A 25,186-nucleotide genomic window follows, 5' to 3' on the forward strand; every position below is an offset into this window, starting at 1 on the left:
AGAATTTTGATTTAGGGCCTGAATTTTGTTAAAAAGATTTTCAAAAATTCAAAAGCTTGAAAAAGGTAGAAGAACAAACTTTAAAAATTAATAGCTCTGCATCAAAAACAGATATCGCGGTTCTATTAATGGCATCCATTAGATTATTGGGAGTGGATAAATTTTATTTGTCATTTTAGATCTTAAGTGAATTTGTTATGTTATGTACAACGGCTCTGCAAAAGCTGTATTTCCACATTACAAGCTTTCTTGAGATTCATGTGTAACATATCAATTTTGTCCGTTTTAGATGCAATTCACATAATTGTGATATAATTTTTTATTGCTGAGTTAGAGTCTTGTAAACTTTATAGTAGCTTTTTTTTCAATTTAAAAAAAAATTGACGACATATATAACAAATTTGAAACCAACACTCACTAGATTTTAAGCTTTTCTCTTAAATGCAATAAACATCGCCAAATTTGGTGAAGTGGTTGCTGAGAAAAACGAATTCTCCTTTTACATGTATTCAGATAGAAGCGCCCGAGCTAAAGCTTCCTCTTAATTCTAATTTATTTCCGTCTTAGAGTGCTTGGTTATACCAAAGACAAATGCATGTTGCGCACTTCTGTAAGTATATGTGAAACCGTAAAATATGTTGTTGTATGTAAAGGTTTCACTAGAGTACTGCAGGTAGAACCTATCCATTGCTACATTCTTCTTGCTAACATCGTTGTCTTCTTCCTTTTCCTCATTACCCCGCTGGTGATGTGGATCGCCACATTGTAGTACCTGAGGTTGACAATGAAGCAAGGCAACCAATGTTCTGTGTTGAACCTAAACTTATTTGCTTTGAGTTCACATATGTTGAACATAGCATCAATCAGGTAAGTGGGGGGGACAAAGTTTTTTCAGCCACAAAAGAGGTACATTAACTCCTTGTCTATCAGATGCACTGACGTCACACTGATATATTTAAGTCAGAGTTGATCCAACGTCAGAGCAACATTGCCTGCAGTGTGCAGGCAAGTGCGCTAGTGTTTAAAGATGTTGAGTGTTCTCTTATATTTAAGCGCACCTGCCTGCGCACTGCACGCCATGTGCCTGCTCAGCTCATTTTCAATGAAGCCAAGTTGAAGAGCCAAGCAAAAGGCAGGCTTGAGGCTGATTGGACCAACTCTGACATAAGAATATTGTTAAGGCATGAGACATTTATTCACAAGGCTCGGCGCGAAAGCACTGGATGGGACGAGGCTGCCAGACCGAGAAAACAAAGTCCTCCTCTTCCTTCTCTTCCACGGCTCCTTCCCTTCTGTTTCGTACATACAAACGTGCCATTACACTGCTCCTCACGCAGATGAAGCCTGCTGGGCGAGTCAGGTGGCCTTGTGCCAAGTGCACGGCTTGAGCCTGGTGACATGCGTTACCTGAGTCCTGGCTGAACGTCGGCCCTTGGTGGTAAAGCGCGCTATGCTATAGTTCACCTCGCTGAGGTGGCTGAGTATCACAAGAGGGCTATCACAGTGTACGAAACCATGCTTTCATACTGGGCTCCACAACCAGACCAATTCACCAGCAGCATAGGCAAAGGGGGGGTGGCAGGTGTTGTATCTTGCCTTTAAAGTATCCTGTGAAGCTGGCGTACCTAAACGAGCAAGTCAACCAGTCTTTTTGGCACAACAGAGTGTCTCAGCTACAGAATTATCGTCAGTAGTTGACAAAGGGAGAATGGTGTCTAGTGTACAATGAGGAGGGCACGCATACAGATGAAAGAATGGGCTGTAGCAAGTCGTCTCGTGCCTTGCAGTGTTGAAAGTGTACATCATTGTGATATGCACATGACGTTGTACTTATGTTGTGAGACTGTTCCGGCTGCCGTGACAGAAATCTAAGAACCCTCAGATTTCAAAATATTAATTCGTAATACTAGGGTGTTGTTAACATGGGGGACACGAAAACTGAATAACGATTGTTATTCTGAAAAGTTCGGTATGTTGAAGTTCGTGGCATTGAAATATTTTTACACTGAAACTATAAGCAGGTAACAGAAGATTTCTGAAAGGCTTGTTAATCTGAAAAGTTAATTATTGTGGTGTTCATAGTAAGAAGTTTTCACTGTACATGGCGAGTTTTGCAAGTGTTTCATTTGAGCTTGTGCACGCCAGCGGAGTTGCCACGGAGGGGTGAATGTGTCTGTAAGCGCACGTGTCTGATGTTGCAACCTCATGTGTCATGTCATAGTCTATCTTGTTTTAAGGAAGCATAGTAATGTCAGCACATGCATATAGATTTCTTTTTTTCCACACCACTTCCGCGCTCCTCTTTGCGAGATGTTGAATGGACTAGCCCAACAGCTAATTATTCCCCTACTTGCATTCATAGTCGCTTTCATTCAGTCATCGGCACCCACTCAAATTCTGCATACATCCACTCACACTTGCCGACAGTCACCCATGTTCATACTTGCGTCCACTCAAAATCACCATCACTGTCTTTCGTTTGGACTCAAATTAACCAGCACTCACTCCTGTTCATACTCACACTCATGGTCACTCACTTACGCTCGGTTTCACATCGGCTGAAAAGAGTATGGAGCAAGAATTAGGGGAGTAGGAGTGAACCATCAGTCGCACCTCAGCGCTGGTTGTCTTGCTGATGACCGCCACAGGGGGAAGCGGTGGCGAGTGAGGTCCCCCCTCGAGCTCGGTTTCAGTGTCATTGGTGACCTGGTCGGGTGACTCGCCGCTGTCGCTGTGATTTAACCTAGACGTGTCCTTCAGGAACTGGTCCAGAAAAGACATCTGCGAAGAGGGTCGCTCCAGGACTGTGACCGGAACACCAGGAGCAACAAATTAAATTTGAACAGAGTGCAAAAAGCAGTGTTTGTACATCAACTAAACGATCAGTCAAGTATTCATTTCAGTGCACAGGACAAGCTTGCAAACCACTTAAGGTCAATTCCTAGTGAAGTATTAGTGCAATTGAAATAGCGATTAAAATACAAAGTGCAATTAAAATTGGGAAATATAAATAATGTGTTACATAGAGGATTTTGTTCAATCAAGGTTTGACTATATATTCAGAACATCTGGCATTAAACGTTAGTTGTAAGTTAGCGTCTGTTCCAATCATGTCTCTGTGTGTTACCTTGTAGATTCTGCGCTAAAACACTAACGAACATGGATTACCAACTAGCCCAAACCAATGCTCTGCTCAGTCACCGATAACTTTCACAAATGGTAGACTAGCAACTCAGTACTTATTTAAATTTCTTTTCCGGAAGAAAGACTATGTTAACTGTTTCAACTGAGTGAGCTGGGAAAACATACACCAGTAACGCAAGGAATAAATACAAAGAAATAATTAAAATTTGAATTAAGAAAAAAACAAGACAATGTACTCACAGTGCAAAAGAAAACGTGGATGGAAGCAAGAAACAACAAGGACAGCATAGACCTCCAAATGTTTTTATTACTTATAAAAAGAACACTTATAAATGTTCCTCATATAAATGTTCTATTGTTATATACAATTTTTTTTTTTCTGCAAAAGATAAAGTGAGCTGGAAGTTGATGCTGTCCATGTCGTTTCTTGCTTCTGCCTGTGTTTTGCTTTGCACTGTAAGCATGTTAGGGGCGACCCACCAGCTAGCCTACATGTTTACATTACTTAGAAAACCATTTGAGACAGGAAGAACTGTTAGAATGTCAAGCAATCAAAGGTAGCATGATCATGGTCAAAGATTAACCAAACCCAATCAAAGAATAATGAAACTCACATCCGTCTCCTGCTGCGTCTAAGCGCTGTTGCAAATCTCGGATTTGGGAGTCCTTCTTCGTAGACTCCTTTCGAAAATGGTCAAGTTCCTGTTGTAGCTTTCGCTGCTCCCTGTGTACAAGAACAGGATTAATTTCAGCATGTGGCTTCAAGGCTTCCTATCACGTATGCCTAGCCTATGCTAAAGCAAAAATATTGTAAAAGGAAGTAAAAGGCATTTTAATTTAATGTGCTAAAAGAGTCAACGGCGACAAAATTTTGGACCACTTATGAAGCTTAGCTTAAGATAGCGTAAAAATAGAGGAGCTTCTATGCAAAATTTTGTTGTTCGAATTACGAGTGTAAGCGACACAAAAGACTAGCAAAAATAGTCATTCTTGGTACTAACAGTGAAAAAAAAAAAAATGCCACCATTACTGCTCACAGGAAGTGACACATGACATAGAATGCACAGCTCCTTGGCATGACCACCAAGATTAGGTGGCTGTATTGATTAGGTGGCCCACGGGTACACACAGCGCACTGATAACCCTCACAGGTGATGTGCTGGGACTTGCATCAAAGCTGCCAACCATGGGATGCATGCATCGTCTGCTTAGGTGCTGTTTAGAGGCTGCTAATATGAAAATTAAAGCAGGTGTCTACTATGTTGGAATTTTCAGATTCCCCGGCAGACTGTGACATTGGCAGTTTAGGCACAATAAAGAAAGAAGTGGTTTATAGCTTGCCAAGTTACTGCCAGCCCATAGTTTTCAACTACCAGTAAGACATCAGTCAGTTGGAACGCACTGTGTTCCATGCATGCTCCAACTACCAGGCGCATCAACCAGCAAGACACCATAATTTGTGGATTGCATAGGTTTAGTTGGAACCATCGCTTCGTTCTACCATACCATTATACTCACTATAACATACTGTAAGCACCAACTTCCCTGATTTAAAGCACCCAAGATGAAAATTCCCATTTTTACCCCCTGAAATTTCCGGAACTTGCAAATTCCTTGAAAATTCCCAGGCTTTCCCCTATTGTAGACACACTGTACAGAATTACCAGCCCTGCAGCTTTGCAAAAATTGTTTCAGTGGTATATACTCAGCATCCCTAGCCTAACACTTTGTAGGAAGATTTCACAACTTTCCCTTTTCCACAAACTCTATTATAATTTCCCACATGTCAGGAACACTCTCCTACTTCCACCCAACCGATTTTCTAAGTGTCTCTTTAACAACCTGAGTCTACAAAGTCTTCACGGTTCGTCTGATGCCTTCAACAACTCTTTCTTAACTAGTGCTATTGAATTGTGGAACCCACTGCCCAACAGTATCATAAATTAAGGTGATCCAGATAAATTTAGACACCTATTGTCATGTTTTTTAAACCTTCAACCTACCACTACTACGCTGTTACTCTAACGTCTAACTTTTCTTTACTGCTCTGTTATATTGCCGGTTGTGTTGCCATTTCTACTGCCAGTTCGTACCTTACTTTGTTTTGTATTTAATTTTTCTTGCCCATCGTCTACTAACATGTATACTAAGTTTTGTTTACTGTTGTACAAATGAGTTAACCATTGTATAATAATGACCATAGTGATTCTTGATGCTTTTGCCCCCCCCCCCCTACTTTGTGTAATATCCTGAAAGGGGTCCTTAAGGGATAATAAATGATGATGATGATTTATAAGCAATGCCGAAGAGAAATTTTGTTGCAGTTGGTTCTAAAGCAAACAGGTAATTTGAAAGGCTATCGTGAACATATTCTCTATTCAGCATCTCCTAACCACTTCGCATCTAAATTGATTATAGCGAGTCTCAATGCATAACCATATTCTCTCAACCCAAATCTTTTTCTTTCATCTCAAGGACTTCCAGGAAAAAAGACTAATGAAAGAAAGAGACTGGGAATGACACGAGTTTATTTAGTTTTACAAACTTTTCAGTGCATCAGTTTGATCCTCCATCACGACAACCTGGACTTTAAAAGTTAAAGGTTAATGTGCAACCTTTGCAGACACTGCATAGACATTAAAAAATTGCCACACTAACTGTAAATAACTGTGATCATTGTAAGTAAATTACGCTTTCCTGCTACACTGCATTATCGTTAGCACCATAACTTTAATTTTTTTTTCTGTATTGGCCATTAGCATTCACTGTACATTTCTCTTGAGACAATACCCTTTGGGTTCTGCAAAATCTTTTAAAAGGACCACTTGTATGCATCATCTAAAAAAAAAAAATATGGACCCAGCATGAGCTTCTACATGTTTCAAGCATGTTCTTATCAATAACAAGCAGTATTTTCGGGTACAAAATTTTGACAATCAAAATTATATGAAAAAAAGATATCGATCTATGCCAGTTGAACATACGAAGTAAGTACTTTATACAAAAATGGTTTAGGCAAGAAATGCTGACAACCACGGTTGTTTTTTTTATCACAAATCCATGTAGAATATGCACACTGACATTATTTTTGACAACAAAAATGATGGCAATGGGTTATACACTCGAATGACCACTTGAAATAAGTCCTTCACGTAAGACTGGCGAGGCCAAGAAGATGTCACAATCAGGGTTTGTCTTTCTTTATCACAAAAGGTCTGAGATGTGCACACAAACTCACTTTTGCTGGGCAACGAGTTCAGCACGGACACGCGTGAGTTCCTCACTGACAGCCTGCTTGGCCTGAATCTCACTCTGGAGGTTTGACTGTAGCGTCAGTAGCTCCATCTTCTCAAGCTTCTGGGAGCGTCGGTTGCGCCAATTCTTGTCCTGCATTTCAAATGCACATGACATCTTTGACATCACTGGCCTGAAGGAGAGCGCTTCACCCAAACATTAATCATGTTTTTATTATTATTGTTTTCATTGTTGTTATTATTATTAGGGATGAGCAAACACTCAAATATTCAATTTTAAATTGAATATAGAACATTTTAATAAGTTTATCAATTTGCAAATCAAATACTTGATATTCTATTTTTCGAACATCGGTACCTGTGGTCAATGACCTAGCTGTGGTCAGTGCCATGACACGCACAGCGTTCTCTCTGGTACACGGTTCATCCTGGTAGAAGATACCGATTGAAACGATTAACGCGATGCAGACAGAGGGAACTACAACATCAGTGCTTATAGAAAGCATGAAAGCATGTGTGAATATCGGCCCTATTAACCACCGGAAGGCACGCTGATCACATCGAATGCGCGAGTTCAGTGTTTACGCACGCAGATTCGTGCAGTTGGAAGCTCTCTACCCACATGCAAGAACACAGACGAACTCTGCACACACGCTCACGGTAGTTGCCGGCTGGTCGACCACGGACCCGAATGCCGCTTCAACAGCCACCAATCACTGTGCCACCCGTAGGAACACATTAACGACAAGATTTACAGACAATTTGTGACCCGTTATCACATCAGCTGGTAGCGAATTTTCATCACGGCCACAATGTCTAGCCCATTAAGCCTAATCAAAGATTCGTTGTCGGGTGCGGCTACTTAAGTTATGGTTATCGAATCGACGCAGATCCATTTAACTGGTCGCACAACCCTCAGAAAGCCAACAAATTGCCTCGCCAACCAAAGCAAATACATGAAATGATCGCTGCATGGTTCACAGCCACCATCATTGCATAATACCACATGGTGGCCTCTCATTCCGAACGCCGTTCGTAGGCGCACAACGGTCTCTTGTCATAGCTTTGAGTGATCCATCACAAGACTAGCTTTGGCTTTACATGGTGGGTTTGAAAATATCATGTGACAGTGCGCTGAACCCCAGCTGCAGACACATTTACACAGATGGCAGATAGATGCGACGAAAAAGAAAAAAGGGGGGGGGGGAGGGGAGACATCGTGTGAGCTTGCCATGGACCTTCCCATTGGAGAACTCTGTACCGTTGGCGCAGACAGCGGTCGACGCATGCGGCCTCAATGACAACGCAGAGTGGTGCTGAGTGACGTGATGCGCATTCCCCGCTTTTGTCTGTCGCGCAGATTGGCCTTACAACGAGCTGACGATAATCTACAGAAACCACCTGCCATAAAGATGAAAAAACCCTCATGTTCTCTGAAAGAAAACTGAAAAGCAATACTTTCTAAGCAATAAAAGACTGCCATTAGGCACATTACTGAAGACCTCATTGGTATTTAGGACAACTTTGCTATTTCTTCAGCTTCAGAGTGAAAAAGAAGCACTTAATTCTATTTGACAGACATTACATAAATAAAAAATACTTTTCAGACCTTCGTGTACAAATTGAGTTGTTATCAGTGCTGGCATAGAAATTTGGTGTTCCCTTTATTAAGAGTAGTGCATACTTATGCGTCTCGATTCATATACATTTAAGCTACTGATACCTAGCAAGATTCTTGTTCAGTGTCATGATTAGCCTACTGAGCATATGCAGCACTGTGTTTCTTGCACAAAATTTGGAAGCATAAGAGTTTCGTAAAATTTTCTGATATTTGATTTGATATTCTGCATTTTTTTATTCAATTCTATATTCAATTTGAAATCTACTATTCAATATTGGCTAATATTGGCTAATTGGCTAATTATTATTATTATTATTATTATTATTATTATTATTATTATTATTATTATTATTATTATTATTATTATTATTATTATTATTATTGAAATAAAAGCCAATGCCAGTTACAAAGCTTTGTTCTTGCATACTGAAGAAAATAAATAAGGTATTTTAAATTATTTATTTATTTCCTGCCTTTCCTTTCAGTTCTTTCCATTTTTAGAAGCTGAAAAATATTTTGAGGCTGTCAGGGTGTCTACCAAATTGACATTTCCAAATTCCCTGAGTTTTCCAGGCTTTCCCTGAGTGCCTTTACAATATTCCCTGAGTGATGCAGAACTATGTTTTATGTCAAGACATGCTGAAACCATATCGCCCTATCCTGTCCCTTTCTAGTAAGCATCGACTTAATCCAATTTGAATGCTAAGGAGTAGTGTTTATGGTATTTAAAAAGAGAACAGAAGGGAGGGGTTAGTAAAATGCACAGTAAATAATGCCTTCGAAAGGCTGAACTTTGTCACAATTGATCTTCTCTCTCAACAGCTCGTAAGTCAACCTCAACTGTCCTGACATACTCTCAGCCCGATCACGACACCTTCGTGTTGTGTTTCACTGCTTTAAAGAGTTAATTTTGGTTTGGATGAGGTACACTTGCATCTCGGCATCAGCCAACACTTCGTTTTTTGAGCTTAAGCTCCTTAAAAATGGTGGCAGAGCGCTTCCTTTCCCGTTCATTCCTCAATGTGTAGGTCCTTTCTGTTCTTGTCCTCCTTCCACCACTCGTTCACCCCACAAACCATTTGAAGCATCTTCTAGGTCACTTGCATAGAACATGTCCGATTTTTCAAACTCCCTAGGAGCTGTGAAAACGTCCGAAAAATCGGTCAATTGGAAAAAATAAATGCATGTCATTTATGTCAAACTGCCAAAGGCACATTCGAAAATGTTCTGAAGGCCTGTCAGTACACATATTAGGCATATCGGTGCTCGTACTGTGACAGAAAATGCCGGGTGCACGCGTGTATAATTATGGAATACATACTGTGTCCCGTGGCAATAGCCCCTTCCCAAGCTTGTTATGCTTCACTGCAATACTTTCGCGTATGCTTCACCAAGTAACATTTCTGTACAAAGGCGAAGCTGAGTTTCAGGAACCGGCATTATGCAACGCTATGTGCTTTCCAAGCTCCTAAGCCAGTCGCGAGGACCACAAAGGCGGAGTCCATGCCATTGCCGACAGTGGCGGATTCTTTCAATAAAAAACACGGCACTCAATGGCAAGAAGCTTCATAGCGAACGTCGAAGCAGCTAGGCCTAGCGTTGCCGCAGTGGTGGCTACAGCTTCGAGCGGATCTACGTGCGAGAGCGCCGATTCGAGGCGGCAAGGTGATCAAAATAGCAGCGGTGGTGATTTTGATTAATGCCATTTCGGACATGCGGTCACGGCAAAATGTCCGGAAAATCAGATGACGAAGAGTTCTTGTGTCCAAAATTTCAGACGTTCTGATACATTGACTGGTGCCGCGAAGCCGTCCAAATTATTGGGAACCCAGAAAGTCAGTCGTTGACTGTACATTGGCAACTCCTTAAGCCGACGACAGGGCATCAAAGACGATTCATTACAATTCCTGTCTGTCACTCAAGCCAGCATTACCACGACTTTCGAACCTTTCAATAAAGTTACAGCTAATTTTCCCTGATAGAGGCATAAATTGCCTGAGCTTTCCCTGAGTTTTTCCATACTACTCAAAATCCCCAAGAATTCCCATTTTTTCCAGTTGGTAGACACCCTGGCTGTATTATGTAAGGATTTTCCTTCAATTCTGTTCATTTGCTATTACTCGTCGCGGTGAATGGTCGATATTGGCAATAACAGAGCCACAGCTTTGTGAAACCCAATGACAAACACTAAGAAGTAGGGGTGTGTGTGTGTGTATTCAAAACTTTTGAATAATGAATCGAATGTTGTTCCAATTGATTTGAGAAGAGTCATTATTTGCAGGACTGAATATTTTAAAAATAGTTTTCAAATATTTCTTATTAACAAATGCGCACAATCGAACTTGAAGCCGTACCAATAATACAATAGCTTTCATTTCAATCATAGTATACATGACGTAGTAGAGAACACTGCATTGCTCAGGGAGCCAGACTTTCTCAGCCAAACCGCGATTCAACAGTGGGTATTCTTTCGCACTAAAGATCTCGTTAATTTCACCCTTGTTAATTTGAGAAATTGAGTCATTTACACTCTCCTTCTGGTCCAGACAAGCATATGCAATGTTCCATAATTTTCAGCAGCGTCAAAAAAGTTTTGAAGGCGACAAGCCAGATAGCCCTGTGATTGCCCGTGATGTCACTATTGCAACAGCGCTACCACATTTATTCAGTTTGTTGTAACCAAACTGAGCATGACACTTGGTCAGTGTAAGTGGACAGCTCTCTGATAGACTCCTTGAGAAATTTTTTGAGTGTAGAAAAGCTGTTCATGGTAGCCAAAATTTTCACAACATACAATGGCCCTAATTTTGGGTAGAACAGACTTCTAATACAACAGACTTTTCTCACTGGATTATAAGAGCCCATTACAACGAGCGCAGACTGTATTGGTGGGTCAACTGCTTGGTCATTGCTCTTCTACATTCAGCACACTTATAGCCACTCTGATGTTCACAGGAACTGACAAGAAGACATACTATGAGTTTGTTTGATTGTCCTCATGTTGAAAGTACAGTACGTTTATGACAGCTAATAGAATATAACATTTCATGCAGGCAAGTATAGAAAACAAAGGATTACCGCAATGGCTATAAGGTACATAAGATTGCAAGAAAGGAGCCTTACCGCAGTAGGCGTGGGAAGGCCACTCATTCTGAGGTAGTCCAGTTCTTCCGTCATCTTAGTAGCCAATGCCTGGAGGTAACCACGAGCATCCTTCTCATCACTCACCCTGTTTAGAAAGCAGCAAGACTGTTAATGTGCAGTTGTGAAGCGCAAATGCTAATCAATTGCTGCCGCAAGGCTAGGAAATCAGTAATCACATGATAGTAATCTCTGATAGATAACCTGCACTCATAGTTTACAACACAGAGCAAACAGACAGGACAAAAATGCGATGAACTTTTACCTTGCACAGTATGGTTCACTGTAATAGGGAATACACAGGTAAAGGCACGTTATACTCCAGCATAATGTGTGCACACGCATCAGCCACAGCGACGTTGCACTCGCAAATGACTTGCATCTAGCTCCAGCTACGCAATGCAGCTGGCATAACTGGTGCTGCCAGGCACTTTCCAACGTCGATGACGAGTCTTAAGGCTGGGAGCTTACCCTACAAAACCCTAGGCTTGCTTCACTAAATTGAGAATATACAGCCCACACAGCATGGTTAGAGAAAGTCTGTAGGAAGTGCTTATATGTCTGTTTCAGGGTGATACTGCAGTGCCATGTGTGAAACATGTATGATCTCACTGGTTGGACCGGCTGCCCACAATAAATTGTTAACTTAGTCAGAATTAGTTTCTTTTGACGGGCTTAAATGGACACCTTTTTTTTTTTTCCCCCGCTGCGCAGGGCATGTCCATGCCAACATTGGAGACAGCACAGCAGTCAACAATGAAAACAGGAAATCCCACACGTTGTAGAACAACGCTTGTAGAGGCAGAGCAGAAACAAAGAGTGCACGCATGTGGCATTGTGCATGCAAGCAATGCAAGCGCAGCTACAGTGGCCCAGCGAGAGTGCACGCCGCAGGGAATGGATGGCGCAGGGTGGCTCTCTGCGCATGTGCGATGGTTGCTGTGACAACATGCAGTGCCAGTGCGGCTGCAGTTGGTTGGAGTGTAGAGCGCTGAATTTTCGCCATGCTCGGCATCAACGATGTGACATAGACGTGACAGTAGGCACAGTTCACCATGCTCAACACACTGGAGTATAACTTGCCCTTTAGAAGTCTGCCAATAATTACCACCGAGATATAATAAAAAGGCCTACGGGTGATGCTTTTTTACATATTATTGCATGTCCATTTGATTACATAAGCCACTTATTGCTGATAAAAAGGTGCAAAAATGTTCCCGGTATATTGGCTTTATTACTAAGTGGGTATTCCCTTTACAATGGGCCATTATAGACATCACGAAAAATTATGACATTCTTCGTGTAATGCAACAAACTTTCACATAGTGGCACTGTGTTGTGAATACTACCTACCACATTCAATATTCTTTACTTTTATCTCTTTTTCTTTCTTTTTTTTGCAATTTGTGGAAGTCACTGAAAACCGTTCTGTCACAGAGTCACAAAACAATTTCTTCAACTCTTCACATGATGACTCAGCGGTGGTGAGGAAACACTCACCACTGAATGATCTCACTGATCTGTGCCTCCCACTGGGCGACAGATTCCTTCTTCTCCCTCAGTTGGCCAATCTCTTCCTCCAGGCAACGACGTTCTTCCAGTTGCCTCCGCAACGTCTCTGTAAGCTGCACAGCGAAATGCGGCCTCAGTATCACCACGTCGTCAACACTACTAATGCCATGCTGATAAACGTTGAAATGATCAACTTTATGCAAGCAAGGAAAGCCTCAGCCAGGAGCCGTTTCAACTCAAGGACTGGTCTTCATAGACAAAAACAAGTACTCTTGTCAATACAATGGCCCTTGCCTGGGCTTCCCCTGTGCATCCAACGTTGATAATTTCAAGTATCGGTATTCCTGTAAACCCATCGTCTAGTTTGAAGAATGTACAAGGGTAATAGATGACATGAATGAAGCAAGTGGTCGCACACAAGTGCATTTGTGTGTCATGTTACTTCATCTGTGTTCTCGACTGCCCTTGAACATTCTTCAGTAGTACAGTCAAACTTCGCTACAACGAACGCCGCTTCAACAAAATATTTCCAATTCCCCGTCAGCTAGCCATAGAAGTCAATGCAAAAAAGTTCTTGCCACAACGAACGGTTTTTCGGGCTTGTTTTCGCTTCAACGAAATTTTCACTCGGTTGAGCTGGGCTTTAAATGTTTCACGATAAAATAAACATAACCCCAATCGTGTGCAATTTTTTGTACATCCACGCCACTTAGGTTCACCGAAAACATGCGCCCACTGCACCGTCGCCAATAAACTCATGGAGGGCGCCATTGTTTGGTGGTGATGACGATGGGGCTAGCTGCCTTGCGACAAGGCACAAGCCCACTTTGCCAAATGGGAGCCACATCCAATCCCTATTCGTCCTAGGTCGCGCGATCGCTGGCGCAGCGTGGCGACACAGATTTTCGTTTGTGTTTGTGCGCACGGCCAGCATGGCGACAAAGCAGAAGTTTCTTTCCTTGGAGGTGAAGGCGTAAATCATCAGCGAGGCTTCGAGCGGCTGAAAGAAAGGAGACGTTGCAGCAGAGTTCGGCATCTCCAACACCACGCCATCGACAATTTTGAAGTCGAAGGATGCGATCACAAGTGCTCTTTCTGCGGGGGTGTCCGCCAAACGGAAGAAGTTGACTCAAGCTGCACACGAGGATCTTGAAAAGGCGTTGTTTACATGGTTCCTCGACATGCGTGCCAAGAAAATGCCAATCAGCGGATGCGTGCTGCAGCAGAAGGCACTTGACTATGCTTGCATGGTCGGCATTGATGATTTTAAGGCAAGCACAGGTTGGTTGACCAGCTTCAAGGCCCGACATGACATCATTGTGAAAGTGTGCGGCGAACAAGATGCATCGGCACCGCCTTGTGCACTGGATGTAATGGATGCTTTTGACATCATTCGTAATTTCACTGGCGCCCACGATGATGACGTCGCAATGCAGCTGCTGACCGAGTGCGAACATCGCACCACGGCGATGATGACCAAAGGACGGAGGCAAACAAAGATGGCAGACTTTTTTCGGAAATAAATGACATTTTTGAATGTGTAGCCGAATCTGACAGTGTTTTGGGTCAGATTTCGTCACAACGAAAGGTAACCGACTTTTTCCGGAAATAAATGATGTTTGTGAGTGTGTAGTCGAATTTGACAGTATTTTGGGGCAAATTTCGTCAACGAAATTTTCGCTTCAACGAAATTTTTAGCGCGTCCCGTGAGTTTCATTGTGGCGAGGTTCGACTGTACATCTTATCAGCCAAATTAAACCTTTAAACTCCACTATGTCATTTTGGTAACACAGAACGACTGCTCCTTGTCACACAGTCATGATGGTGAGCGCAGGATAGGCAGGAAAAACGAGTTAGAAAACACAAATGTTTTACTGGATGAGCATGAGCCCAGAAAGCAAATAAATGCTCTAGCGACAGTGACAATAAGCATAGAGACAGCACTTGGCAGACGAAGTGACACAGTTTGCTTGCAACGCTTAATTTTAATGTGTTGTTGTGTGATATAGATTATCAGGAGGATAAAATGTTGATTACAAAATGTACAGTACTACAGCAAAACCTTGTTAATTTGAGCCCCGTTAAATGGGAAAATCGGATAATTTGGACTCGTGCTCTAGTCCCAGCAGGCGCATGCATTGTTTGATGGCATCAAACTCTCATTCATTCAAACAAATTTGTCTTCAAACCAATTAATTTGAACTCTCGGTGTAGAGCGAGTGTGGAACGTCGCAAATGTGCTATGTAAACGAGCAAAGGGGGCACTAGCATCCATACAAAATGAAGCAGTGAAATCTGTATTCCCAGTCATCAGCAGAAAACGACAGGAACACCTGAATACTTCGTGTTTATTTGTCTTTATAGCCTTTATTCTGGCGTTTGCCACTGTGCATGACACTGCATTGAGTGGTGTCATGCACCTTTAGAAATGCGCAGTCGCCATCCATGATCGTGTCGATAGCGACCACAGTTCCATCCGCAGTGGTGTTTCGTTTTGACACATTGCAAGCAGTGGAGATGGGTTTTTGCGGGGCTCACCTATGAGTGACAGTCACGAAAGGGCACGACGCTTCTCCACTTTGCAACACACAAAGGTCCTAGGACATGATTTGCCGACTTTCCAATACAGAGCAAAGAAGGCGCCGGAATCAGATTGCCAACAAACAAATATGAAGCCAAGATACAACACAATGTGGCAGACACTGTTCTTAGGGGCAAAGGCTCACCGCAAGCGTATGCATGCCTGTTGCGCTAGGGCCAACCGGGTAGCAGTCCACCAAGTTCAAACACGAGAAGTTGTGGGATCAAAGGTACCATGTAACCGACTCGTTAAGGGCCTGTGAGCATCTGCCACAGCGATGAAGCGCTCAGCGGAAAAGAGCTGCTGTGGCTGCGGCAAAGTGGTTTTGTCCGTGGCAGTAGTTTCGTTTTTAATTGGTACACGTTGGTTGCGTGCCTTCAGAACTGTGTAGTCACCATTCTTAATTGGAGCATTGATAACGACCACGGTTTTGTCTGCAGCAGATGCAGCAAACAGTAGTCTCGTTTTGACTCGGTGTACGGCGGCTGTGTGCCTTCAGAACTGCATAGTTGCCATCCATCCATGATTATGCTGACAGCGACAACAGTTTCATCCACAGCAGTTGCACCTCGCAGCACGTAGTTTCATTTTGATCTGTGCGTGTAGTGCCCACGTGGAGCAGTAGTTACGTTTTGACTCTGCAACGTGTAAGCGATACCACGGCATACTAGCATCAAATTCGCTGGTACATTGCGAAAGGTCAACGATCTGTTACCAACCAGGTCAATGTGCGCACAGTAGCGAAATGCATTAGTAAGATCTTGATGAGGGCTAGTTGGTTCATACTTAGAACTGAGGTGAAACAGCGCGAAAAAGACGAGGACAGACGAGGACGAGGACGAGGATGTCTGTGGTATTTGTATCCTTGTGTCCTCATCTTTTTCGCGCTGTTTCACCTCAGTTCTTAGCGAAATGCATGTCTAGGATAAGATGCGAGTCTCGCACTGCGGCTGCAATGCGGAAGAAGCCCCGATACCTTCACTGCTGCGAATACTGATCAGTCGCGAGGTGATAAGAATTGCACCTTCCCCATTGCTTTTGTGAAAACACACAGAATTTGCGCATTCATTCAGCAAACAAAATCGTGTTAATGATGCAAAAATTTGTTTACTGTTCTCTTGGACTCCTTGATAATACTACATTCTGTTAATTCGGATGTTTGTTTCGCTCCCGTGAAATCCAAATTGCCAGGTGTTACTGTACCAGCACTGTGGCCTGTGCACAATTATTTACCATGGTATAGAGAAACAATCGTATGTACAGTGACAAGAGTCGTGATGTGATACAGCAAGTATGTGTAATGCAAGGATGAAAAAGCGATAACATTGATACTAACAAAAAAGAAAGTAATAGATCACAAGTATGAAGCAATACAGGTGGCAGTGCTGCAAATAAATCGCACTCGCAACAGAGAGAAATATTTGCTAATTTTTCACTCAATGTAAAAGCTAAGAAACTGAATGATTTTACAACCTTAACATTCTTCAACATGTGGTTATGTACAGTCAAACCTACTTATAACAGTATTCAAGTGCCATTAAAATTCCATTGTTATAACCAGTAATTGTTATAACCGGGTTGCATCAAAAAATCAAAATAGGGGATGGCAGAGCTGACGTGAGAAATTGGTGGGGAGGCCAGTGCCCCTCCCCTCCACCTTCCCCTGCCTCGTTGCTGATTGTGTTCTCTTGTTTAACTGTTTCCTGGGTGCTCTGACCGTGTGTAACAAGCCACAGCTGCTGGCATTAAACAATGGCACTGCTATAACAACTGTGAAGAGGTGTCATGGGTGGCAAGCGATATGCGAGCACCGCCGAGGCATCACTTTGGTGGCGCCAAAAGGGGCCTTTTAAAAATGGCGAGAAAGCTGCCACGGCAGCCTGTCAGCTTGAGAAATCCAGAAGAAACGCTGAGAAGAAATTGCCACAAGCATCTCGCCACGTACTTCTCACTGGCTTGAATGAGAAAAGCCTATGTCCGTCAGCCATGCATGCTTGATGGAAAGTTTGCCAACACCCTTCTCCAAGGCATCAAAGTGCTCCACGTAGTGCAGTGGAAGGTTCCGTGCAAAAATGAAGCCCCGAAGGGACTTAATCATGGCGGGCCTCCTGTGAGGACAACCTTGAGGCAGCCTGCCCGACCGCAACATCGCTGCCGTGGTCACCATTGCTATGCGATGCAAGCACGATCGCGACGATCATCTCATTGGTTAGGAGCCCTTAGTTTCCAAATCTATAACCCCGCGCTTTCTTTTCACCAGCAACGTGGTGCGTTGCCGATGATCAGTGGGCGAATCAGCCATCTTCCGTTTCGGCGATGAGTTAGGCGAAGTTCAGAAACTGCGTGGCCAGGAACGACTTCGACACAACCAAAAAAACGAATGCAAGCGATTAAGCTGTTCACAGAACTGCACTGAATGAGGAGCCAGTGAGCAACATGCGAGCAATCTGCCTAATCTGCTTGCGGCGGAGTTGGCGTGGTCCATTTGTGTTTCGGAGGGAGGGACGATGTAGAGCTGTGGGCTCAGCCCATTCGTGTTCGGAGGGGTGGAAGGGCGATGGGAGAGAGCCGCGTGGAGATGGCTGGAAACTGAGCGTACGGCAGCTGTTGGAGCAGTGGCCCATTGTGCAGCGGCTCGAATTTCTCGTTTTCTTTTTTCTTTTCAAGGATTTTGCATTTCGCTACCTTTCGGCTCAGACATCCAGCAGCCAGACTTCATCGTTATAACTGTAATGCAGCATCGGGGCATTGTAGTAAGCAGGTTATTTCACCATGGAAAACATACAAAAGTCGACGGTGCAGCAGCTTCTCATTATATAACCGACATATTGTTAAAACCGGTATCGTTATAAGTGGGTTCAACTGTATGTGTATGGCACATTCAGACTACTGTGCTTTTATGCATCATCATCATCATCTGCCTATTTTATGTCCACTGCTGGACGAAGGCTTCTACTCGCGATCACCAATTGCCCCTGTCCTGCGCCAGCCGATTCCAACTAGCACCAGCAAATTTCCTCATTTCGTCGCACCACCTAGTCTTCTGTCGTCCTCTACTGCAATTCCCCTTTCTTCTCTTGGTACCCATTCTGTCACAGTAATGGTCCAACGGTTATCTACCCTACGCATTACATGACCTGCCCAGCACCATTTTTTTTTCTTTTCGTGTCAATTAAATGTCGGCTATACCCATTTGCTCTTTGATCCAAACAACTCTCTTTCTGTCTCTTAATGTTACGCCTAGCATTGTTCGTTCCATTGCTGTTTGTGCAGTCTTTAACTTGTTCTCAAGCTTCTTTGTCAGTCTCCAAGTTTCTGCCCCATATGTCATCACCGGTAAAATACACTGATTGTATACCTTCCTTTTTCAATGATAACGGTAAGCTTCCAGACAGGAGCTCACGATGTCTGCCGTATCAGATCCAACCCATTTTCATGCTACTGTTAATTTCCTTCTCATGGTCAGGGTTCCCTGTGATTAGTTGACCTAGGTAAACATGCTCCTTAACAGACTCTAGAGGCTGACTGGCGATCGTGAATTCTTGTTCCCTTGCCTGGTCATTCATGATTATCTTTGTCTTCTGCATATTAATCTTCAGCCCTACTCTTACACTCTCTCTGTTAAGGTACTCAATCATTCGTTGTAACTCGCCCGCAGTGTTGCTGAATAGAACAATGTCATCGGCAAACCAAAGGTTGCCGAGGTATTCGCCGTCGATCCTTACTCCTAAACCTTCTCAGTTTAATAGCTTGAATATTTCTTCCAAGCATGCAGTGAATAGCATTGGATAGATCGTGTCTCCTTGTCTGACTTTTTTCCTTATAGGTATCTTCTTACTTTTCTTGCGTAGAATTAAGGTGGCTGTGGAATCTCTCTAGATATTTTCCAAGGCATTTACGTAAGCGGTCTGTACTGCTTGATTTTTTTTTGGGGGGGGGGGGGGTTTACGTGCCAAAACCACTTTCTGATTATGAGGCACGCCGTAGTGGAGGACTCCGGTAATTTTGACCACCTGGGGTTCTTTAACGTGCACCTAAATCTAAGCACACGGGTGTTTTCGCATTTCGCCCCCATCGAAATGCGGCCGCCGTGGCCGGGATCCGATCCCGCGACCTCGTGCTCAGCAGCCCAACACCATAGCCACTGAGCAACCACGGCGGGCCTGCTTGATTACGTAATGCCTCTATGACTGCTGGTATCTCTACCGAATCAAATGCTTTATCGTAATCCTTAATCTTAATCTTAATCCTTTTGTAATCCGTAATCATACTCCGTAGCTTTTATACAGACATGGCAAAAATAGCCAAGCTAATAGAATTAGACAAAACTAATCTGTGAAAACTACTGGTGCTTGAACAAGGCAACATTTTAAGGGAGCAATGGTAACTGTAGAAGGTTCGATGCAAACCAGAATCAAAATTTATTATCCTGAGATGACTTCAAGAGAGCAGTGTTCTGGGCTATTCAAAACTCACAAAAAGTATCTTTCAATAAAGTATATTAGTTTCCGGTATTGCACTGATATTTGTTTATTATATTACCTTAACTTATACCTATCACAGAACTCTGGTAAAATTACTATTAATATGACAAAACTTCGATACGGACAACCTTACTGAGAAATTAAGTGACAGAGGGCCGACTATCTTTAGGATAATACTAAGGGACCTTAAAACCGGTCAGAAGTATGCCACATGTTCAGCTGGAATCATACAAATATAACTTCATATTTCTAAAGAACTTGTGCTAAAAGGGAGTGCACAGAAGTGTGTACGAATTTTTTTAAAAGCCTCGTTAGTCCAAAAGCTCTACAATTTTTGTTTAATTATTATTTCTCCTTTCAAGTGAAACACTTCCTACAGAAGCTAACACTGAGCCTGCCACCTTCCTTTTGCAATTCCTCGTATCTATATTGACACATGTACTTGTCTTTATCAGGCGACAAGTTTTGCCGCCTGCCGCCAGTGCGCCGAAGAAGCCCGACAGCTCGCCCGCCTGCGAATCAAGAACCAGCAGAGGACCGACAGCCAACACTACAACCTCCGACGACCAGCCCGGCGACCATGTTTGGGTATGGACCCCGATACGCCGACGAGGACTGAGTGAGAAACTATTGCGATGCTATTTCGGACCCTACAAGGTCATCCGACGTATTGGCGCACTGGACTACGAGGTCATGCCAGACGGCATTTCGCATTCACAGTGACGTCGCGCACGACCTGAAGTGGTCCACGTGGTGCGTCTTAAACCATTTTACGGACGCTAACGAACTTTCCTTATTTTTTTTTTCTCTTTGCTATGAGTGCTTATTTATTACTTTCGTTTGTTTGCAGCATCGGGTTGATGCTTTTTAAGAGGGTGGTATTGACACGTGTACTTGTCTTTATCGGGCGACAAGTTTTGCCGCCTAACAAATGTTATCGCACAGTGCGGTACGCGCCTGCATGTATCCGACGTTTCTGGAAAGTTATCAATGCTTCTACCCGGTTGTCTGTTGTCGCCGAACCTTGTGTTATCTGATTTCATCGCGTAACGCGAATGGTGTAGAACTTTGTGGAAGGCACGCGGGTCCGAACGATTAGTCTGGAACATTCGAAGACTGCTTTATAAAAGCCGACGCGCTTGACCCGCTGATCAGATTTACGACGATCGCCGACTGTGTTCGCCGCTATCGTTGTGCTTTAAGTGTAGCCTGTTTTGTGGGCACAGGTTCGCCCAATAAAAGCTAGTTTTGTCTTTCACAGTACTACTACTGTGTTCTTTGACGTCACGACCACGTGACAATATTGATACGGCGATAATGCATACATCAAGGAAATGCAATAGTGTGTATATACAGTTTATATAACGAAGTTGATAAAATCAGCAATTTGCTTCGTTATATTGAAATTTCGTTGTATTGAAACTCACTATTTTATGCAAATAAGTACAGATGGTGATATATTTTTCTTACACGAAATGGGGCCGCAGAATTTTCTGAATTACTGGGCAATCGAAAAAAGCAAATTTGGATGAGAAAACAATTCATTTTGATAAATTTGGGAGCCAGCAATGAATAATACGGTTTCATGCCACGTACGTCGACAATATTGACACGTGTACTTGTGTACCTTTGTCGGCTGACCACGTTTCACCGCCTAACAAATGTTATCGCACAGCGCAGGACGCGCCTGCATGTAATGGAAGTTTCTGGAATGTTATCGATGGTTCCATCCGCTATCTGTGACCGAACCTTGTCTAATCGGATTGCATGTATGCACGACACGAATAATGTAGAACTATGTGGAAGACACACGGGTCCCAGCGATTATTCTGGAACACTCGACAACTGATATATAAAAGCTGACGCACTTAACCCGCTGATCAGATTTTGCCGATCGCCGACTGTGTTTGCCGCTGTAGTCATTCTTTAAGTGTAGCCTGTTTTGTGGGCACAGGTTTGCCCAACAAAAGTTAGTTTCGTCTTTCACAGTATTGCTACTGTGTTCTTTACACGTCACCACCACGTGACAATATCTTCACATTGGCAGTACAAATTAAGCGAAGCCAGCCATGCTTTTTTTTTTTCACATCGGCAGTACAAATTAAGCGAAGCCAGCCATGCTTTCGCGTGCACTCTGCCCCCGTGGCTGATAGCATCGCCTGCACTGGGACACTATCAGGAGAAGCGCCAGCAGCGAGGAGTGAATGCTTGGTCTGCCTCTCACTCCAACGGGTCACAGAAACTCGAGATTATGCACCTTCCCATACTAAACGCAAAGGAAGACAGCTTACATGGTGCCCCACCCTCTCAGCAGGCCCACTCTTTGCACACACGGCAGATTACCTCTAAAGCAAGGTGCGTGGCTGCGTATGCACTCAGGCACGCTTGCAGCTATGCGCAGCCATGACCAAAACGCGCGCCAAATTACCCCACACTCCGCCCCCCTGCCTCCTCGTGCGCAATTGATCATGTTACCGCGAACTCGCTCCCTTCCCTCTCATTCCCTTTGCTTGTGCGGGAAGGCATCACTCGTGAAGCCACCATCTCAGTCTCGCACACTTTCCCTCGCACCTAAAGCACACAGTCTCTATACAGAACATGGACTTGGACTTAATTTTGGACTTTATACGGAACATGATGCAGGTCCACTTCAGCGATCGGGCAATCGGCAGCGCACGATTTGAGAGGTGCATTTGGAAGTGCCGTTTATAATTCAATCATTTGACCATCTACGTCTGCGGAAGTTTCCATTTATTGTCTCAGCATTCCTTTATATTAAGGTTCTAAATACATGGTGTTTTATGGGCAAGAGGTTATGAAAAGCTACATACTTCGTTATATCAAGAAGTTCGTCGTACCGAGGTTTAACTGTACATAATACATACAATGGGATAAAGCAGCCAAGCTGACTGCGAACTCATGGTACACTTTCTGACCACCTTGTATTCTTCGCGCTCAAGGCACCGTTGCTGTGTTTGTGCGCAAATGCCACATAACAATACCTTTTCGTAAAGCAAAATTTTAGCCACAACGGTTAATGGCCCCGATGGTCAACTTGTTATATCCTCTTTGAGACTCGCGGTGAATTTTAATGACAGTGTCGGAGAAGCTATTTCTACTCTTTTTTGAACAAGTGCATTCCAATGCCAGACTGAGGGCTCTAGATGTCGTCTCTACTAAGAAATCAGGAGCAGTTTACGAGCCATGACCACTCTGTGGAGTAGCCAAAGGTGTTCTGTGAAAACACGGGAGTGGACCAGAATTCTGTGCGACTTATTTCCTTCAGGCAGGCTTTCTCTTTGTTTTACAGCTCCTCATGCTTGGTGGCACCACGGTAGTCGTGGCTTTCGTGGTAATGGTGAATGCCATGGTTGACTAGTTGAAGCATATGGCATTCCTTTGGCTGCTCCATACTGATAGCTGAGATTCGGATATTTCAAGTTATGATACTCAAGACAAATTGGACACAGACATTGACACTGAAGCTGCCGCTTACGAGTGGGCATTTAACAGATTGTTTTGCTTTATCTGGCAGGTAAAAGTAGAATCGGATGATCACATGTACGGTATGCTGGGAACCCTGGACTTGGTAGAGCCCTTCCGCTCTGATGCTATGCTGTAGTGCAGAGGACTGTGTTCCAATCACAGATTAGGCAGCGTTGCTCTATGTCAAAAAGAGGTGCTCACACACAGAGTCGGTCAGTTGCTCTGAAGCGGCCACTGAAATTCACCAGCAATATAGTGTCATCCAAACAAGGTAAGAGGTTCGCAGGAAGGTGGAGCGATAAACAGTGGTCCAAAAAGGAAGAACTGGAGACAATGTTTTGATGAAGGAGACTTGCTTTCATCAGCACCCTTGTTCAGCCACTGCTGAATAAAGTGATGTGAATGTCAATTTCAAGGTAAGCACAAGTGTTCCTCTATGAAGACACGAGACTTACCCTTTCCCTTTCTTCGTTGAGCTTGTGGACTTCCTCGCGAAGCAGTGCCTTCTCTCGCTCGTGCGCTTTCTTAATCTCTGCTAAGGTCTCCTGGTTCTCAATGGCACTGAAAGAAGATTGCCTGATTAAAAATAGTGAGAAACACTTGACAAGTGAAAAAAAAAAGTGATCTGTCATGTACTCATCCTGTCCACATGTCCAAGGTGTCATTTATATATTTCATCCTTACTCTAAGCATTGTGTTTGAGAGCTTTGTTAACCACTCTAACTGGAAACGAAAGACAAATATTAAATAAGTTAGACTAGTTCAAAGATTTTCAAAATTTTATTTGAGTTTCCGTGATGAAAAAAAACTTGCAGGTCCTAACACAATGCCTGAGCAACTGGTAATGTGATAAGCATTATCAGGACTGGCCCACTGACACATATGGTTGGACTGCTTCCAGGATTGACCCATCAGATATTCTAGATCATCACAAATGGAGGCTGGGACTGTCCTGTACAATGCTATTGCATTAGGAAGGCTTTAAATACGAACATCAAATTTTTTTCTTTAATTTTATCACGAAACTTCGGTGCCTATGACATTAGAGCGAAGTTAGAAATTTCATGGTATTTAAGTGCATTTTTGTCCCTTCTTGAGAATATTGTGTAGCAATTTTTTTTTTTTACAAGCAATTAACTAGCTCCAACAAGACGCTATCAAAATCTATGATGTCATCACAGGCGAGCTAGTATGGGAATTCGAAGTTGCTTTTACCCGCTGCAGTGGCTTAGTGGCTATGGTGTTGCACTGCTAAGCACAAGGTCGCAGGGCCAAATCCTAGCCACTGCGGCCGCATTTCATTTGGGGAGAAATGCAAAAACACACGCATCCTGTACATTAGAGGCATGTTAAAGATGCCCTGGTGGTTAAAATTAATCTGGAGTCCCCCACTATGGTGTGCCTCATAATCAAATCGTGGCTTTCGCACGTAAAACCCCAGAATTCATCATCATCAAGTTGCTGTTGCCATCAGCGTTTTGCTTTTCAATTCCTTCTAATTTACCAAGGCTTCACTACAGTAGGAAATACCCACTCGGAAATTCCAGAAGTTTAGTCATGCTTATTTGGATATATTTCTAAAAAGTCAGGTAAGATATACAAATTTTTCATCAATGACATAGGGCAATTTACACTGTTTACCCATAAAACATATTTTTGTTCCACATAGTAACTTGTATTGCAATGATACTACAATGTTATGTATGTCATATGTCATACCGCATGTTTACGTGCACAGCCCACACCAAAATTTCAAAAAAGTAACAGGAAAGTGGGACTGCGAACTATATGCAAATTTCACCATAAAGTGTGGTTTCACGGCAGCACACACCATACTGCCGTGAAGCCACACCTCAAGGCAAGGTTCTTCGCCATTCAAAGTTGGGTTCTCTCCTAGGGAACCCCACCTCATCTCCACCCCTGCGTGTTGAAGCTCCCTCCTTCCTCCCCTCTTTCCCATTTG

At 43.2% G+C, this 25,186-nt stretch overlaps 1 protein-coding gene across 5 annotated transcripts in view; it reads right to left on the bottom strand.

Annotated features, from left to right (window-relative positions):
• Positions 1 to 25,186, bottom strand: part of gek (serine/threonine-protein kinase gek) — a 309,659-nt gene that overhangs the window by 95,378 nt on the left and 189,095 nt on the right. For all 5 annotated transcript variants that reach the window (XM_065455026.1, XM_065455025.1, XM_065455029.1 and 2 more), the window contains exons 18-23: positions 23,679 to 23,784; positions 12,661 to 12,785; positions 11,143 to 11,248; positions 6,383 to 6,531; positions 3,759 to 3,868; positions 2,614 to 2,804 (exon numbers count right to left, since the gene is read on the bottom strand). In XM_065455026.1, the coding sequence (XP_065311098.1) occupies positions 2,614 to 2,804; positions 3,759 to 3,868; positions 6,383 to 6,531; positions 11,143 to 11,248; positions 12,661 to 12,785; positions 23,679 to 23,784 (787 nt within the window). The remainder of the gene's footprint in view (positions 1 to 2,613; positions 2,805 to 3,758; positions 3,869 to 6,382; positions 6,532 to 11,142; positions 11,249 to 12,660; positions 12,786 to 23,678; positions 23,785 to 25,186) is intronic.

This window comes from Dermacentor albipictus, chromosome 7 (genome assembly GCF_038994185.2).
Source record: "Dermacentor albipictus isolate Rhodes 1998 colony chromosome 7, USDA_Dalb.pri_finalv2, whole genome shotgun sequence".
Lineage (NCBI taxonomy): Eukaryota > Metazoa > Arthropoda > Arachnida > Ixodida > Ixodidae > Dermacentor > Dermacentor albipictus.